The sequence below is a fragment of the Malurus melanocephalus genome, unplaced genomic scaffold, assembly GCF_030028575.1.
Source record: "Malurus melanocephalus ecotype Western Australia unplaced genomic scaffold, MMel_1.1 scaffold_30, whole genome shotgun sequence".
NCBI classification, from domain to species: Eukaryota; Metazoa; Chordata; class Aves; order Passeriformes; family Maluridae; genus Malurus; species Malurus melanocephalus.
The window spans coordinates 2,556,193-2,576,312 of NW_026623262.1; the positions used below are offsets into that span (position 1 = coordinate 2,556,193).

At 37.2% G+C, this 20,120-nt stretch overlaps 1 protein-coding gene across 1 annotated transcript in view; it reads right to left on the minus strand.

Moving 5' to 3' along the window:
* LOC130572206 (titin-like) overlaps nt 1-10,134 on the minus strand; it is a 236,009-nt gene extending 225,875 nt beyond the window's left edge. Inside the window, exons 1-8 of the mRNA XM_057363729.1 lie at nt 10,044-10,134; nt 5,684-5,887; nt 4,629-4,916; nt 3,812-3,900; nt 3,467-3,708; nt 1,472-1,760; nt 1,076-1,228; nt 484-603 (exon numbers count right to left, since the gene is read on the minus strand). Coding sequence (XP_057219712.1) covers nt 484-603; nt 1,076-1,228; nt 1,472-1,760; nt 3,467-3,708; nt 3,812-3,900; nt 4,629-4,916; nt 5,684-5,887; nt 10,044-10,134 — 1,476 coding nt within the window. The remainder of the gene's footprint in view (nt 1-483; nt 604-1,075; nt 1,229-1,471; nt 1,761-3,466; nt 3,709-3,811; nt 3,901-4,628; nt 4,917-5,683; nt 5,888-10,043) is intronic.
* Nucleotides 10,135-20,120: the final 9,986 nt, after the last annotated feature.

Sequence of the window (20,120 nt, forward strand, 5' to 3'; positions counted from 1 at the left end):
TTTTCAAAATTKATTTCAATGCAGAATGAGTTTTTCCTCCTTTTTCTCTGACCMACTGTGCTGCCAACAAACAAAGCAGGCTACAAAAAGGCAAGCTCAGAGACAGAATCAGAAGCACCTCCCCCACCCCAACAAAATTTAAGAACTAGTTTCTAAATGTCAATTTTTTAAATGATCAAGAATACTATCTAGTACATTACTGTATAATTTAAGRAAAAAGGAGGTCTTTCTAGGTTAATGTTTTGCAACTTTATCTATCACATTCTTGAGTAGAAATAAAAAAACTGAAATAAAAAAGGAAAGACAGTAATCATAGAGAAGAGACAGGAAAATGATAGCACTGTAAACTGGAAGAGTGAACCTATATGAAAGGGAAAAATAACAGCATCTCATTTGTCTTGTTCATAGGCTTGTCTTCTATATGAGGTATCAAATTTTGGAACAAGGTAGGGCATGACAATCATAGTTAAAATCTTCATTCACCTTTTCAGGAGAGATGTGCCTTTGTTCTTGTGAAGTGACAATTCCTTCTCTAGTTCTCGATATCACTGTTTGTTTTGTGGCTTTATCACTGGTAACTRTTACCATTGCCTCCTTTTTAATCTGATTTTTATAGCAACAAACAAAAAAAATCAAAGCCATAAAATTCACTTAGAAAAAAATCATCATCAAAATAACAGGAAAAGAAAAAATAAGAGAAGAATGCAGGTGAAGGAAAAATACTAAGGGAGAATTATTCCTAGCAGGGAAATTATAAATGAGATATTAGAGAAAAAAATTCATCATTGTAAGAATAATGTTAGAGAATAAATGGGAAGAGAGAATAGAGGAGCACTTTCAGAGAAACATTCTTAAACTAAAAAAGAATAATTAGTTCAATCCTGTTATGATGGAATGCAATGACATAAGTGAGCCTGAACATTCCTTTCCAGTCCAGGTCTCTAGATGAGTATTGCATGCTTTTGCAGTGCACTGGGTGATATCTTGTTAATTCCTCACAGTGAATCATGCTGCGTTTGCATGTTGGATGAAGGGAAAAAAGGGAAATCATAGAATATCTGTGCTCTATTTCTACCTGCTCATGAACAGGCTGAACGTGGACTGCAGTCATTGCTGTCCTTTGAGCAGTTTGCTCTACAACACCTGGAGCTGGTTCTCTCACCATGGCTTGATCCACAGCAGCAACAACCGTAGCAATAGCTGCTGTTTTTTCACTGTCCTTCCTCACCTATATTAGTCACATCAAAAGACATTTTTTTTCATATTTTGCATCCATTCAGAAGAAGCACAAAGCAAGTACAGAGACAGAATATTGCAGAAAAGCGTGTCTRTATCTGCAGCAAGGCTCTCTCACCAGCAGATGCACACGTTTTTACACACAGCCTCTCAGGATTCCGTTTAACAGATCTCTCCAGCAGTGGTGAGACCCTACAGAAAGCAAACCCGGTGATTTTGCAAAAACAGACTTTACCTCTCTCGCACCAGCGGCCACCTCGCCAGCAGTAGTGCCAGAAATGGTAACTTGTTCTTGGACCCCGTATCTCTCCTCCCATCTTTCTTCACTGCCCACTTGGGTAGTGCTTGTGGATACTCTTGTTTCCTTCATCACGGTTTCCACGGATGCAGCATATCCTTCCTGCTTCCAAGGAGGAAGGACATCGGCCCCAGCTGTTGTCACTACGAGGGGTTTACGGATTGGAGATGGAGATTTCACTGGTCTAATAGGTGAGGTGGAGACTCTCCCAGCAGGAGAAACTGACCTATTGAAAACAATGGAGTATTAATGTCATTAATCTACTGCCACAGTGATAACTGTATAAASGACCTCAGCCTGAACTTGAACTCAGTCCCCATTTAAGGTATCTTCAGTAATGTGTTGTTTGATTTTAAGAAAAGGTTTTGAGAGGTTCTACTTGTAAATTACACTAATTTGTTTTTCACATTATGCCTAATGTGTGTTTTTGTCATTCTCATAATTGTAACATGTTTCTGTAGTAGCTTAATTTAAAAAAAAAAAAAAAAAAAAAAGAGCAGGTGGTAAAAGAAATTTCACTCAACCAAATACATTTGAAATATAAAAACACATCATGACTTTGCATTTGCTCTATCTTGATTCTCATAAAAGGAATAATATAAAAAGGCTCACTGGCTGTAAWTATTACTTATATACTCGTGGTCCAGTCCCTGTAGAGAGACAAAATGATTAATGTAACCAATATTTAGAAAAATATCATATGTCAATCACCTAGCAAAATAACTGTATGCAGTCCTGCCCTACATCTTATTTTCATGCACCTTCCATGTACGTTCTCATAAGCCAGGCAAGTTTTTCAGTGCCGATCTTTTTCCCCCCACTTCCCTTTACAAATCTCAGACATAATCATTGGGATCCACTTGGAAAATGCTAGTCTCTGAATTTTGATATCTCTAAAATCCAATCCTAATCCTACCAGACAGTTTTAAAGCATTTTCCAAAATTCTTAAACAGGCTTTCTAACTTAGAATTTCTGAGTGGATTTGTTTTGCTGTATTTCCCARTGTTACCAAATAGAAGCAGTAGGGGGCAGCATCATATTAATTTTTAGATTTAGCTTCTAATGTTTTGTGTGTCTGAAAGGGGTCTGACTAGCCAGGGAGGACAAGCTTCTGTTCCATATGCGCTCTAGATGGCACTATTGAATTCTTTTCTCATGTATGCAGTTTGTCGGTTACTGCTAGTTGCTATCCATCCATTTATTCCTGTCCTTGCAAATTACTCTCAGTGGGGCAAAATTCACCAGCACGTATAGCTGTGGCATCTTAAATGGGGCCCTTGTGAACACTCAGCTTGGAGGCATTCTGCCCATGATGTTCAGGATACTGAGAATGCAGGGCTTTCAAAGCACTTTTCTCTTCACCTGCCTCTCAGCACAGACCTCATGGGGTGTTCCCCGATCACAAGCCCTGCTCTTCCATTCACTYACTTTTCCTCTCTAGATCCTCTACACAGCCAAGCCTAACTTTTTCCCATAACTACTTTTGCTTGCCTACCTTTGAAACATTATTTCTGTGGTCATTACCAGCACTCACATGGAATATGAGCTCAAAATTTTCTACATATCCTTTCATTCTGTTAGCCACTTATCAGTGCRATTGCTCTTTTCTCTCTGTTCCTCTAAAATAATCAAGGCCAACTGCTCTGCTGTTTTTTTTTCTCTTTGATCATTAAATGGATCTGTGAGTGATACTTTGACTCTGTGTAGAGCAATCCAATGGGATTTTCTACCACAGGGGATAGAAGTCTACACAGGAGGCACACACTTTTACAGCAGTGGCAATACAGCACATTGTAGCTCACTGTCAGAATAAACTCAGTAATAAGTCAGTGCATTCTTTCATTTTATACTATGGTCTCACTCTATAGCATTACTGCTATATGTGAAAGTGATTCCAAAAGCAATATTTTTTTAAAGAATGGCAATTTTACCTTACTGGCGAGGGTGTTGGTGCTCTGACATGTCTTACAGGTGATGGTGATTGTCTAACAGGTGATGGTGACTGCTGTCGTGCCATTTGTGCTTTTGCAGCAGGTGTCGGTGTTGGTGATTTTGATGTRGGTCTGGGAGGCATCCGTGGAGGTGCCTTGTGTGGGAGCTGTTGGGTGGCTGCACCTTCTATAACCATTTCAACACTTGTAAGTGATCTGGCATCAAAGTGGGTTTCAGTCTTCTACAGTGAAAAACAAGAAAAGAAAAAGAAAACTAGGGTGAGGTACTGTAAAAGTAATCCTCCATATTTTAGCCATACCTGTTTTCGAAATTGAAAATTATACCTTTTCAATTCTGGCTTGTCTTGTTTGTGAAATCTGAGCAGTCGAAACAATTGTCTTTGTCTTTTTAGCAGGAACGGCTTCTTCCTCTCCTTTTGAAAGAGAAGATGTGGTCAGAGGAATTGCATATGGCAGCAATCAAAAACCAGTCGAAATAAAGGAGAAATAAATAAATGGTCAATTCCCATTAGATAAAAATTTATATACACAACAGAAAAATAATTAAGCAACCATCTGTTTTGCCTTCAATGGACAGATAATTGTGAAAACAATATTACTGCATTATCAAGTCATTAGGAATAAAACTCAAAGTGAAACAAAATACATTCATTGTAGAATCTTCATATCTGTCCTGGATCTAAAATGATTACAGAGTCTCTAAGCCTGACTGAGGTGAAATCCAAGCAAGACTGCTCTGGGTAGCACAACTCCCTGCTACAATTCTTTAAAACTGTCTTCACCCTTACCAGCCTCATTTACAAGACCTTGCACAGTTATGCAGCCTAATATACTATCAAAGTCAGCTCACAAATGAACCTGAGAGATCTACAGACCCAAAAGAGAACACTTCAAGGTATCCCATACTGTTTTCTATCTACCATATTTTCCACTTAAAAAAAAGACCCATTCTGGAGAAAAAAATCCTTTTAAATCTCAGACAGAAGTCTTTGGAAAATTTCATCAAAGACACTGCAAGTTAACAAATCTTGAGAAAGAAGTTACAAATTAACTTGTAGATATAACTGCAATGAACTGGGGCATATTRCCCCTCTACAATTAATGCTCTGATTTTCGTGGCCTGCAACTTCAGCTCTGTTACCTTGAATCAGCAATTCAGCTGTTGAAGTAGCACGTCCCATGTTATTTGTCGCATTTACTGAATAGGTGCCGGAGTCTTCAGGATATGCTTCTGCAATTATTAAGCTGTAAAGGTCTCCTTCTTGTAAAATTTTGAAATCGGGGGAGCTTTTGATTTCTACTCCATCCCGATAGAACTTCACCACAGGTGTAGGGATTCCAGTCACTCTYACGTCAAGCCGAACTTGACTTCCTTGTCTTGCAGTCATGCTCTGTAGTCGTTGTGAGAAGTTTGGTGGTGCTGTTCCAGCTGCATTTTTATTGAAGAAATAAATAGAAAAACAATGGTGTCTGTTAAAAAAACCTGTAAGTACTAGATACTTTCATTACTAGAAGTGCATGAGGTTTATTCCTTCTTCATATACTACTGGCAGTACCTTTTGAAACATTCAAAATATTAGGAGTTGACATGCCAAAATGCAAGCACCCTTAACTTTATTAAAGTATTTAAATTTTCTGATATTTCCTTAAATTTATCCAACTATTTAAATTTTCTGATAATTCTGATTATTCTGGTGATTGCAAATGTTTCTGGAATTACAGATATATTGTTTATAACCATAGGCATTAAGGATGGTATCTTGATRTGGCCCTTCATGTGGCTTACTCTGTTAAATATCATGGATACCATTAGATATCATTAATGGCTGCATCCTGCAGAACTTTACCCTTCCTTTTATCAGCAATTTCTGATATTGCTGCCAGTGTGACAGAGCTCAGGGGTGGAAGCATACAGAGCTGAGCCACAGGCTTGCAATTAGGAATAAGAGTTTGTAAGATCAAGATTAAACTTTATACAATTAAAATGCAAAGAACACTGGTGTGTGTCAGACAAATCAGACATTTCCAGTGAGAACACATGCTGAATTCTAGACTGCTTTAGGAAAAGGAATGTGATTTGCTGYTTTTTTGCTGACCATGTACTTGAAATCTGATCTATTTTCATTTTGTGTGACTCTTCTGTCGCTCTCTCACACTGCTAGCAGGCAGAGGTGCCTTTCTTTGGCTGCTGTGTACCTGTGACAAGCAGCTCAGCAGTACTGGTGGCTTGCCCAGATCCATTGGTGGCTTGGACAGTGTATCTGCCACTGTTGGCCTCTGTCACGGCGGGGATCACCAGTTTAGCGCGGCCATCACTAAACGAGATCTGCACACCGGGCAGAGTTGCAGCAGAGAGAACCTGGCCATCCCGATACCAGTTCACCTCAGGAACTGGGAAACCTACAGGAAAAGGAGCACAAATGGAGTTCAGACACWACAAAACGCCAGATATAAAGAAACTTACCAGAATACACACTCATGTGTACACTGCTACAGTGGAGAATTACGCCATAGGCATAATGTTGTCCAGTGGCACAATGGCAAAAGAATGTTTTTTTTAGAAAGGTCTCTAAAATGCACTGAGCAATAGGGCAGCTGCATTGGCTCCTTTGTTGAGGAAATCACTTGAATARTGAGAGAGGACTGTAGTGTTTGGCAGCCCTATTAAGGAATAGRAGTTCATCAAGATCATGAGGGGGATTAATTAATTAATGTGAGGTATTTTTAAAATGTATTTGCTAGTATCTAAGTAGGATTGCTTGTTGCTAACACGTTTATCCAGTCCAATTGTTTGGAGACAATGTAAAGATCAGTACTTCCAACCAAGTTAAGCATTTGTTTTAACAGSATTATGGCTTTAGAAAACAAAGTGWTRGAARAAGTGACTGCTGTAGACATWAAGAACAAATGCTATCAAAGCTTTCAGGATTTTGATTTCCTTTTATGGATTTTTTTAGTTTGATGAGAGCAGTCATCTGGAATTAGCTGTCRTTCACATATATTATTCTTTTGCTGTCAGGGCCATCAGTTGTCAGCAAGAGTCTTCTGGTAAGAAAAAAATCAATTATTCCTACAGTTGATTTCTGGTTTTAAATGGTGATTTTAGATTCCCTGTGGAAATTCTCTTCCCAGTGAGAACTAGCTACTAAGCCAAATTTATTGAGCAACTTAAATCCATTTGATGTACAAGTAACATTTGTATATGAGCCACATAAGGAGACAAGGTAATTTAAAGAGGTGGCTCCATCTCAAAGTCTTAATTGTAGTCCTAGAACATAATTTCTTCAAAATTAAAATCCTTGCAAATTCACTTCATGTGCTCTTAATCCAAATCACCACTGCACAGGGGCTCAGGAATGAGTTCTGAGAYTGCATTTACAGATAAATTAATTTTCCCAGTTCTAATCTCTGTGGTTTGGAMAGCCCCAGAATTCTGCTTCCTTTCTAGAGTATCCTACCTATAAACTGAATAAATTATTAGGGATTTTGATGTGCCAGGAAAATTTCTGTGTGAGAATAAAGTGAAAGAGAAGCTGAGATATGTAGATTTTATTGGTTGACTGCAGTCCCATCAGACTTGATTAAGAAAGTTTAAAATCTTACAGCAAAACACTAATATTTAGATAAATGTAAAACAGAAACTCATACACAGAAAGAGAATGTGGACAKTTTTAGGGAGGATTAGAAATCAGAAGGGTAAAAGTACATTTAAACATTGTTGATTTCACAGATAGAAATTATCAAACAGTCCTGATGGGAGGGTGTAATTCAATTTTGTCCTATTTGTGAAGGGCTACTTGGGCATTATCTTCATAAACATAGASCATACAGCATTCCCCAGTGATTTCATTCAGAGCTATGTGTCTTCATTGTTTGTGAAAATTAATTGTAAAAAGTTTTAAGCTAGGCAAACCCCCCAGAAACATGTCCTCAATAGTRAATTTMTTGAAACATTGTCAAAAGTTCTATTTTCTTGTGGTGGTAYTGTATGATTATTAGCAAACATGGGAGTTTCTATGGCAGGTTGKAAAAACTCTGCATTTTTAAAATGGAATTATTCTGATGTCTCAAACTGCTGTGTACAAGGGGTCCAARGCTAGAAGCCATTTTGGAAATCTCAGCTCAAATTTATGTTAAAAACCCAACTCCACAAATTTACTAGTACTCTGCTAATCCCATGTCACAGAGCAAGGTAAGATCTATCTTAGGTTATAGATAAATATAACCCTTGCTCTATACAGAGTAGGGGTTTACTTCTACATGTCCAAAATAACACTACAATTTGACTAATAATTATTAGGACAATCTCTTTTCCATTTTGAAACTCTCTTTGAGGTTTTTTGAACTTCAATGCCAAAAAGAAGAAAATCAACCTGAAGTGCCTCAAATTCACAGCTTAGGTAATTGAATTTAATAAGATTCTTCTGCCAATGATGTGAGAGGGACTGTCAATGTATGATCTGTGTGCTGCTTCCAGCAATRTGCACTATGTAAAGGCTGTCTTGCACAGGGTAACACCTGAAAATACCAGTTCAAAAAAAAAAAGGTGAGCAGAGTACAGATTCGTTCTTTATGGAAAAATACAAACTTGTTCAATACTGTGGAGACATGAGCACTAGCACAGTTCTAATGCCAGCAACTCTTCTGCTTTTCTTGTCTCATGACTCCTCAGTCACTGGTGACCCAGTAGGACTCCCCCTGTGACGATGTCCTGGCTGCTCTGGYGTTTTCTGCTTTTAGTAATAGGGTTTGTGTGTTCTGTGCTTTCTGTTACATGCTGGGTATATTCATGTGATATCAGCCCCTTGTAATGTGACACTTAATTCGCAGTGTGATATCAGAGCACAGTTCATTTGTTCTAGTTTACATACAGCAAAATTGCAGCTCAATTGGTTGTTAAGGTCTTCTTGATACCCATGGATTAACTGAGCTCTTCACATTTCAACTGTAGCTGTATGCAAACCTGACTTGCAGAACAGTGAACAGTGAAATTTTATTTAAGCAATTAGTTATAGTAAAAAAAACTTTCCTATTTTTTTATCATGTAGAAAAACTAAATGCCAAGCCACCATCCTGAAACCAAGATCTTTCAACCTTGGTGGATGTTTTAAGGTGGGAAAGATAGACCAGGATCTCACAATGTGAAAAAAAAACCCAAAAAAAAACTAATAAGAGTTTGACTCAGGARACACTTGAGGCTAACATACAAATATGGCATATGCTATTAAAAAAACTGCTTATCTTCACTTAGTAAGAAGTCAAATTCCCCTTCTGAGTCTCCATAATATCACACAGATGAAATTGTCCAAAATCACACACTGAGTCATAACATTAACATCCTAAATGTTTCTGATGACCTATTTATGTATTTATAATGATAATAAGTGATGTAATCATCAATGGAAAAAAACCTTTCCACAGAAAGTTGGAAGTTTAGAAGCAAGAAGAGAAAAGCAATKAACTGAAGAGTAAGGGCCAAATAATAGAATATGGCATGAAAAAATATCGTGGATGTGGACTGCAGGACRTGTTCAAACACCTTGTGTGAACTGGTTTTATGCAAAGGGACCAAGGGATGAAAAGCATGGGCCAGAGATGTCAGAGATCTTTACAGTCACACAGATCATGTGTTTGCACCTGTTACAGAGCATCTGAGCAGTGCTTTATGGAATGAGGATCGKGGCACTGCTAATGCCTGTAAGACAATACAATTCCAGCAGCAGGAGCACATGGCATTTCCCCTTAGTCACTGCCGAGGTCAGAGACACTCTTAGAACAGGGTGTTGGCTGTCTGGTAACGTTATCTTGGGACTTTGCATGGGGTTTTGCACAAGGCAGGCTGTTTTAGGACTATGTAGTTTGGAGAAATAAAGTACCTTTAAACTGCATGGCATCTTTAAATCTCATGGACAAATTACATCGATCCCACCTTGTGCTACCATCATGATCACCATGCTCATCTATTATTTAGCATACTAAGGTTTTCTACCCTCTGCAGTGGCCAGGTGGGCCTAGAATTTGTGCTGTTTGATCCCCTGCCTAGAACTCTGGAATTAAGTAAACTTAAGGGCACAAAAAGTAAAAAGACAGCTTAGCTAGAGTAAACCTTGGTAAAAGGTTTTGGAAGAACTAGCATAAACCCTGCTTTTTGCACTGCGATTTCTAATCCTGTCCAGTCATCATCCAAATGAGATTATTCCTTCTGCAGCCACACAAAGTTCCCTTATTAGCACAGTGTGTATTTTTAGGTATATGCATTTAAAGGTAGTATCCTCCAGTTTTGATGGTTCTAACACACCTGAGAGTCAGACACARTGGCAGGTCAGGACAATCTGCTGCTGCCTTGTGTAAATTCATGCAGTGTGTTGGCTGCACCTCATAGTGCTGACCAGTACTGGATGAGATGGTTATATATCCATATTTCAGCACTCACCTTTACTGATTCATGTCAGATTAAGATCTATGAATAGTGTTATCGTTCTTCTTCGCATAAACATTAGCAAATAATTCAATGACAAAAAATAACAGATATTGGAAGAATGAATCAAAACCTTACCACTAATGTGAGCCTCAAAGGTTGCGGCACTACCCTCCAGTGCCACAACGCTTTGTAACGGCTGTGTAAATGTTGGTGCTTTTGTYGCCATCTTGACAGGCACTCTGCAAGAAAAAAAMCCCAGAATCAGATATCAATGGTGAAAAYRTTATTATATGCACAYACTTCTTGCAAGATTTTAARAATATTTGTAATTTGTATATTATTCTCTGAACAATTTATTCTTCTCAGTTTTACATCAGAATGACCTGGTAAAATGTAAAGACTCTGTGTTTTGACAAAGTTGTAAAGAAAAATTACTGTTGGAGCATGCTTGGCTGAGCTGGATGGGAAACCATTGTATTTAGTAGAGCTGTGCTTCAGTAGAGTAAGAAGCAGGAGACAAAATTCTRTGACCTTCCACAGGTCATTCAGCCTCTCTTTGTCTATCAACTTTTTTTATCTGAAGAGAAAATAATTTCTCTGTATAATTTGTAAAAATATTTTCAGTGCAAAATGTTTGCATTCCGCAGTGAGATGACAACTAAAATACTAAGAATTGATTTTAAAAAATGTGAAGGTCGATACTAAGCAGCAATTTGAAAAAATATGAAGGTTTACAATGTATTTAGCTTAATAATTAACAAAATGCCAGGAGTTTTTATTTTAAAAGCACTCTGTGAGTAGTGAACACTTRCACTTTACAGAAGCATATTGGAATTAAAAATGCAGATGAAATTCTCCTCTTTCTTGGAGAGTATCTCAGTGGAATTTTGATTTTGGGAAGACAGCCACCCCCGAAATGTGAGCTAGGATATAAAGTAGCCACTGACACTGAYGGCTTGAACAACTGCAAAGCCATGTGGAATCTGAAAGAAAGTTTGCTTTCTCTTGCTGTGCCACAAGTTCCTACTTTGAAATAACACACTAGAAAAGCTTCTGTGTTTATATTTTATATTTGCATGACCTATATATTTTCTGATGTTGAAAGGGGCAGTTTTTTAAAATCTAGCTAATATCTTCTTAATATTATCATATATATCATAGTTACTTTATTATACTCTATATACTACATATATATCAAAGTTACTTTATTTTTCTCATTAAAAAGTTTGATTAAGAGCACATCAGGTCTTAACAAACAAGGATTAACCCCATAATTTTTCAAGTTAATCTTACTCAAATTTTACTTCAGTTTGCTTTGGTTTTTGTGYCTGATTTTGTGACAGTCCCAAGATTCAATTAAAAATTAGAAAGTGAAGTTTCTTTCACTAGGAGTCAATTTTATTCTACCTCTCACAAGGGTGAAAATTCTTCATTACACAGGTTCTTTCATAACAATCAGGGCCTAAAACATACATGCAGTAAGTGCATAAGGGCAGAGCTGGATATTGTAGTGGGACTTTCAGCTTCAATTACGACTATATTTTGAGGTTCAGCTAAAATAAACAGAAATAATTTTATAATACAATTAAACATGATGAAAGCTTTATATATGTGTCGTAATCTGACTTCAGAATAGATCAGAAATAATTTAATTAAGTAGTATTGTCATCAAGTCCACCCAAAGTTTATATATTTCATTGTCCAAGCAAATTCTGGTGATGAAGATCTGATCTTATAAGGTTTCTTGTATAATTAGAATTGAAAGTATGCACCTAAAATGTCATGTTCCAGAAATAACCTTTGTAGCTCTGAATGACAGCAGACAARTGTTCCAGAGCTGCCATGTAACTGATACCTTAGCAGTTGTTTCCCTTAAAAAGTCATCAGCGCTTAGCTGATAGCATATGCATTTTATCAGAGCTATTCTTGGAGCTTCTCAGTTTATCTCCCAGCAGCATAACCTTGAACACTCCCAACAGAAAGGAGTTTTTAAGTTAAGCRMATGTTTCCATGCACTTTCAAAATCTTAGCTGATGTAGTCTATAGCAATAAAATACACTGGAAAAAACGTTTKTGCTGAGAGTCATCAAATCTTACTCCAGATTATGAATATATTCTTGACGGAGAATTTAAGTGTTTCATGTCTGTACTCTGAAACCCATACCCCCCTGTGAGCAAATTTATAAATAATAGATTGTATCAGGATTATTAATGACTGATAGAACACTTCCTACACCAGCAGAAACACAGTACTAACCTGATCTCTCAAAGTGCCCGCAAGGGTGGGCTCAGCCCAACGAAATCTTCTTGAACGACGTCCTTATCCAGAGTAAGATTTTTCACACAATCCCAGCATGAGAATTGTAGAGCCTCTAATCATAAAAACAAAACTACACAGTCTTGACAGTGTAGTTTTGTTTTTTGCAATCCCTACACCCGAGGCGAGGCGGGGAATGCACGACTGCTCAGAARTGCTAACATAGTTGTTTCGCTTTTTATACCCCTGCTCTACTGACAGGTCTGCCTCATCATGTCAGTGCCAGTTCTGATTGGTTTCCTGACAGAAAGTATCTTGTGAGAGGGGATTCACTCCCTGTAACCATACACCACCTGTTGGTTTTGACTGACAGTGCTAATTTTGGAGGCACAAAAGGGTTTCACTGAGGAAACCTCAGCCCTTCCAAAGCTTTGGATTTATAATTCAATTTTTATAAAGTGCAGATTACAAGCCATYGAAAATTTCCTAAGTTAAGAAAGCAACAAAGAAGTATTTTAGCAGGGCATATGGACAGGTCAGGAGTCTTCATATCAGTGAGATTCAGCCTTCCTTTCTTTCTTTATAAAACATCCAAGAAGCCAAATGCATATGTCAATCACCAGACTAAATAAGTAAGCTGAGCTCAGACAAGTGGCTGCACACTATTAGAATACACAGTTTAAACTATTCTTCTCCCCATAACTTTGAATTCCAAAATTGTGTTTGGTAATATATAGATTTTTTGCTCCAGAGCTGTTTGTGTTTATTTCCCATTTTTTCTGTTGGATATACCAAGCAGTTAAGCTTAACAAACAGTAGCACACAACGTGCAGAAACRCAAATTTTGTGGAACTAAATTGATGCAGACAAATAATGTCATTTTTTTAAAAATAACATTTTGAGTCTAACAGCTTTTTTTCTAGACCTTGTGCAGACCATGGAAGAGAATGTTGGATTGTGACCACCCACCATCCCAGCTTTGTCACTTCGCAGTTAAGTGTGCCATTGGAGTGGCTGTTTTTGAAGCAGACATTAGAGTTAGAACACTGTTCTCATTTATGGCTGCAATGGGAGGTGTTTTACTACATCACCTCATCTGCCTGTTTCTATCCCTGCCTATCTTCCAAACTCTTTGAGCACATAACTGGCTCATAAGACTACTTAAAACTGCTTGCTTAAAAATCAAGCATGTGCTTAGCTGGTTTGGTCGATGGAGGGCTGCAGTCTGCAGTCACCAAGTTCCACATCAAATAGGACCTCCCTGAGAGCACCTAGATTGGAAAACACAGACTGGAGTTTTGTACTATCAGCTGCAGCTGTGTGTGAAAACAACCTGAAGGAAACCTCCAGCAAGAGAGGCAGAAAATGCTGAAAAAGTTTTACTACTGTGGTTCCTGCAAGAGAGTCTTAACACTATAGTTTGCAGATATGAAAGAAATGAGAAATGACATATTGCTGTGATCTCATAAAATAACAACAGAAATTTGATCTGCCCTTTAATTTGTGCATCCCATAAGGTGGCAACTTTATGTCTCCTCTTGGCGTGCAGCAGGACCAGCAGCAGCACAGACTGGAGGAGCAGTCTCTGCACTGGTACTCCCTGAGCTCTCACAGCGCCTGGTGGGCAGAGTACTACGGCTCATTTTCATTTCTTGCTGCRAATAGACTTCAGAGAGCCCCATCACTCTGTACAAGACAGTATGACAGCAGATGTAGCTCCATGCAATGAGGGGGAGGTCAAGCTAGCTTGTACTAAAAGACATAAAATGCCCAAAGAAACTTTTGTAAARAGTATAAAATTTCTATTTCTAAATAGAGACCTGTTAAATTAGCAGGCGATTATTTTTCTCTGTGGTTAAACACTTAAGTAGTCAGTGAAAAATCAAACATGACGAAAAGCACAGGCTAGTATCTGCAAAATTAATAAATGCAGCCAGCTTAATGATGATGTCTAAATCAAATACAATTTAAGAGTTTATGAACATGTGATAATTTTAAAATGGCAAATATAAAACCTGTCACTTTTGAAATTATGAGATGTTCAGAAGTTCATRTACTTCTATTTCCATAAAGTCAGCAATGACTGGTAACAATAATAGTTACAAGAAAAAAAATTATATCATTCAAACACTTAAATCAAATATATTGTATTTTAAGAAATAAGTTTTTCTTTTTTTAACTTTTATACCTTTTTTTACTCATGTTTCCATTACAACAAAACTTTGTACTTTCTCAAGTTTTTACTTGGAATACAGAAATGACATTGAACAGTGGAATTTTTATCTYGTGTCCTCAAGGAAATACAAATTACTTGTCCTGCATGTCTTCTGTCACATTTGTATCACATGATTTCTATACGTTTAGTACCACATAGTATACTCACATGAAAAATCAGAAGGATTACTTCAGTCTTGTTGTGTAGCAAAGACACTGCTGGTAAAAATGACATTAGTTCTTTGCTCCAGAATCAAACAAAAATCAGATCCATATAATGACAAATTCTTTTTTTTCCAGGAAGACATTTAAGTTGGAGATAGTTATGAAAAGCCTGCTACCACAGACTACGTTGTAGTCCAACACACATTTAAGGAGCAGCAGGTGATATTTAACAGTGCTGTTTAAAACAGTGAAACATTGTGAACACCTGCAATCTCTTTGTATGTGATTCACTRATTAATTGCAATTATCCTAATGACTTGATCAGTGGAGCTGCTTTAACAGGCCCACATGAAAGCTGAAGACTCTAGGCAGAGCTTAAGACAAAATTCATTCTTTCTTGAGCACTTAAAATTTCAAATTGCCACCTAAACAAGTTTTAACCGTGCTTTTTTGAGCATAATTTCCCAATACTTTTTAAAAAAATTCACAATCTTTACATTTCTTGATTATTTGTCAAACATCAGTAGTGTTGTRCTACCAGTGCACTCTGCTGTAGCTGCACAGCCAATGTAGCACAAATTCTGCTTTCTTTCCTGGTCCCTTAGGGTATCTACACATGCTCATTTGCCAACTGTGTAAAAAGAATTAGTACCTTTCCCATTTCCTTCTCTACTTGTATTTTTGCTCTCTCCCTTATTTCTTTGTCCCGTTCTTTCCTAGACAATAACTATTATATTTTCTTTCATTCACTATTTTCATTTTCCTCTGTCCTCTAATCAACTATGTGAACCAAGGAAGTAATGAAATAAATAATTTAGTCACTTTACGTAAAACTTCTCACTGAAAAAATGCTGTCATAAATCCCTATAGAACTGACAAAAAAGAGCCCAAAATATATTTATATATTATATTCTTGCTGAATTTCCAGTTTTCCAACTTTAGAAAAAAAATTAATTTCCCTTCTCTCACCCGCTTACTTCCTTCAAACTTAGAAATAACTAAAAACTTCTTAGCTTTTAAATCACAAATCCTGGCTTGAAATCAAAACACATTTCCACCACCTTTATTAACTCCCCTTTGCCTGCTAATACTACAAACAGTACTTTGTAACAAAACCTTTAGACACTTAAATACAGGCTGTAAAYTGAATTACATTCACAAGAATATCCATGTGTGTCTGCTGCAGCTTCTGAAAGGCTGCTGCACTTTCAAGTGCTTATTACTCTTATCTGAGCCACCGTAATTGAACATGCCAGATACATTAACCTTTTTACATRCAAACTAAGCCTCCTTGCCAAAAATTGTTACTGAAGAAGGCACTGTCAGTTGCTTCCGAAGTGGAAAACGTAGCCAAGGCACTAAGTGGGTTTTGAAATTACCTTTTCTGTTTCATATGGGAACAACCTCCCTGAAAATGCACATTGTCAGGGTCCCTATTCCTAATTTCATGCTGATAGGGGTCACTCATTTCCTTAGAAATATCCAAGGAGATTTACAGATGTCATTTTTGACAAGTTTTCCTTGTATATTATTTATGTATCATCTTCACACATGTACATATGTGGAACAAGGAAGAAAGAAAAACATTTACATCCTCAGCACTTCACCTTAGAAAGCAGGTGTAAAACCCAGCCCCTGAGTGAAGAATACATTTATTAAGTGTTCCATTTCCTTCCACAGAATAGTAATTAACATCATTAGTTAAAAACTTGAGGACAGGTTTTATCTACAGTCCGTAGCATTTAATGTCTATTCCAAATTAATTTTTGTAAGCCTTTAATAAATCTATGGATAGCTATGATTTGTAAAATGAAAAGAAACAAACATATTTACCATTTTTTCACAAAGGATTCATTCTTTGGGAACACTTGGAGCAATAGCTGTGTGCCTCATTGGCAAAAGAAGGTTRATGGATTTTTTATTTATTTRTAAAAAKCACTTTCTACTATTGGTAAGAAAATTGTAAGTAAGAACAGATAGACAGATTTTTGGCTTGCCCCACATATTATTTAGAAAACCTTTGACACCTTTCCAGACTTTTGTTTTGTGAATCAAGGGGAAAAAATCCTCAAATATTGAAGTTTTTCTCACAGCCTAGCAATCTAGGAAAAGCAAAAAGAACCAGTACTTTCAATTTGATGAGCATCCAAACTCAGCAAGAACTGTATCCTACACTTTCATTTTTTACAGAATGATTTTTTAAATAGGAAATCACACATGCAATACTAACAAATTCCAGCTGAGARCAGTAATTTTAGGGGCTTTATAATTTGGGGGCAAGGAGGGGATAGACATCTGCTACGTACTTTGTCAGCCCTCTGAATATGAGCACAGTTAGAAACACAATATTTTCATCTTTAAATGCAAATAATGCGTGCAAACGAGGGGCTTAGTTGGGGAAGGGTGATTGCATATGATCCATAAGATGTTTTACACTTGTCTTCATTCCATTCTGGAAAAAGCTGTGAGAGATAGAGGGGTAAATATGTAGAGCAAGTACCTCAGTGTGCAGCTGCTATATTTATGTGCACRTATACATAGCCTTGTGACTCTTGTGAGGGCAGCATGCCACTGACTTTTCCATCACGTCAAGCAAGTGATTTATGTGATCAGGTGAAGACATGTACACGATATTTTTTTTCAGCTCATTTCCTCTCTCTGCCTGTACTTTAACTTGGAGGTAAATTTAAGTTTCTGCTATCCAACCTGCATCTTGATGGAGAAAAATGTCTAATGTCTTGATATTATGATTTAAGCAATTCTTAAATACTTCAATTTGGTACAGATGAGATCTACTTGGATGAAGCACAAAAACGTTGCACTTCTTAAACTCCTATCTGCTCTCTGTGAGAAGTGTGTGCACTGCTGTGGTATACAAACCCAGAGCAGGTCTAATCAATGTGCCCATAAAGAATGACAGAATGYTGGGTGACAGGGAATTGCACAGTACATATGGATCCGTGTGTGTCTGTGGTGTTGGCCAAGCCATTGAGAGCACACTGAAGGAATACAAATTTGAATAGCATGGATCATGTGCAAGGTAGGACTTTGGAAATCTGCATCAGACARATCAAGCTGCAGAAGTGTTCTCCGCAAGCGTGGCTGGATTTTTTTGCTGTTGAGGCAGTCAAAAAGCCATTTCCAAACGGACCTTTCTCTGAACTCCTTTTTTCAAATCTGCAAATGGATGAGACTACAAAAGTCCTCATTTTTCTCTACAAGAAGCTTTCCAGTGGATTGAAAAAGACACCTAGACTAGACATCACCATTCAAGAGATGGAGACAAAGATTTCATCATGCTAATGACTGCCCCCTAATTCAAAAGACTCAAATTCAGTTCAGGGCTTTTTAATACCCTTAACAGATACTGAGGTTCTTTGGAAATTCTGTTATTGAAGAGTCCTTGGCTAAGCTAAGAATATGCTTTGAAACTAGCACTAGGATAATTTCATAGTCCACTCCTTTGAATTGCGATGACTGGCTGTGTTGGTTTTGCCTGGCCCAGTTTTTGGACGTGGGGGGCCCAAAAAGATGGCTCCTGTGAGAAGCTTCTGGAGACTTCCACCATGTCCAGCAAAGCCAAGTGCTGTTGGCTCTGAGGATGATGGACATGCCACTGACCAAACCTGGGCAAACTGGAGATGGTGGTTACGCCTCTGTGAAAACATATTTAAGAAGAAATCAAAAAAAAACGGAGACACAGTAGTTTTGTCAGTGGAGGAGGCTGTCTCAAAGCTGTTAGAAGTATGAAAACTAACACTCTAATAAACTGAAGAATTCTGTAGCTATAAGTTCATTTTGTTTTAAATCCTATTCTTTATATTAGCTAGTGGGAAGACTTATTGACGRAATTAATACCACTGATGGGATTCATAGAAGAATACAATAGTGGGTACTAGTGGACCACCAAGGAGAGCTATAATTTTAAAGGTGAATGTTTCTTTTCTCCATCATCATCTTCTGTTAGATTTGTCCAACAATCCGGAGCAAACCCACAAGGAATTATAAATCACTATCCAATAAATGCTGTGCACAGGTGAATTTTAATAATGATTTATTTGTAAAGAAACAAAATACAAATTTTAATCTAGATATATATTGGCGAGCACCAAAAATTCATCTGCTCCTCACCTGGGGCCAATATCTACCAATGGACACAGCAAATAACACGAGCATACTCAAGAATCAGGCATTTGCAGTTCAGTCCATCTTCTGTTCTGCTGTGTCAGGCAGAGGAATGAGATCATGTCTCAAATTGAAGTTAATCTCTTGTGGCCTCCCRAGTTCAAGATACACTCCTTGAAACCAGAGTTTCTCTTTAAACCTGTTTAAAAAAGGTCAGTTAATATTGCCCGTATTTTTAATGGTGGCATAAAAAGCTCTTCATAACATAAAAGGTTAGAGATCAAATAAACAGTGATTACAGAGAGAACATGAAATATTCTAAATCTCATCTCACTGACCATAATGCACTTTAGCTGTAAATAACAGATGATAAGAGAAAAAAACTAGGATAAATCTGACCTTTCTGTGCAGCCTACATGTTTTAATCATACTGAAATCTCCGTGTTCCTTAAGTAAAATTATTCTGATCTTGAATGTATTTTTTTTTCTTTTTACTTAGGAATACCTGCTATATCTCAACAATATGGAAAAAAACTCTGAAAAAAAATGTGGGATCAATGCATTTCCAGCTGGACATGAAGCACAGAGTGCAGGTAGCTTAAATTGGAAAAGGACTAAGATTTAGAATCAACATAGGCAACAATTTTCCTTTATGTTTGTTAGTTGCTCTGCATCTAGATAGATAAACCTCAGGAACATAAAGACAAAATAAAAGTGCTCCTTCCTTTTAATCAGAACCTAAATTTATGAGGCAAGATTTCATCGTGTACCAAAAGTCAGCACAGACTAGAGACTTCATGTAGCTCATTTATTTAATCTGAAATTGCACAGTGGGAATTATTGTTATCTTGAATCAATTAATGAACAATGACTGTTCCTGTCTTATTAGGACAGCTACTTATTCTTCTGAATAAGACTTGCCTAGTAGAAAAYTTTCTTTATATATTCTGTTGTTGAAACTTCATGTAGCTCCATCAATTTGAACTTCTGGAATACTTTGTRTTTTTGAGCTCTTCAATCTTATATGATTATCTAGATTAGGATGCCGAGATTTCAAAAAAAAACATTTTACTAAACGTAAATACCTTACATGGACTCAATTTTCTAATGTATTACAAGGTCTGTAATCTAAAAATTACTTATCTTTGATGAAGTATTAAGCGAAAAGGCAGTCATATGTTATGCACATAATGTACATGATCCCAAAATTCATCAATTAGGAAGAGTGTTTGATGTGTGCTTTGTRAATGAAGATCCTCACAGTTATTACAGCAGAACAAGTGGGAGTGTGGAGTGAGATGAAGTCACCTTACTRGAATATGTTCAGCCACCAGCCTTTCCCCTCCCTCACAGGGTTCCCCTGCAGGAAACTGTCACGCCACCATTACTCCACTGGTTAAGGATGAAAATCTTTTCTTTATGCCATCTGAAACAAAAWCCAGCTTATCTCA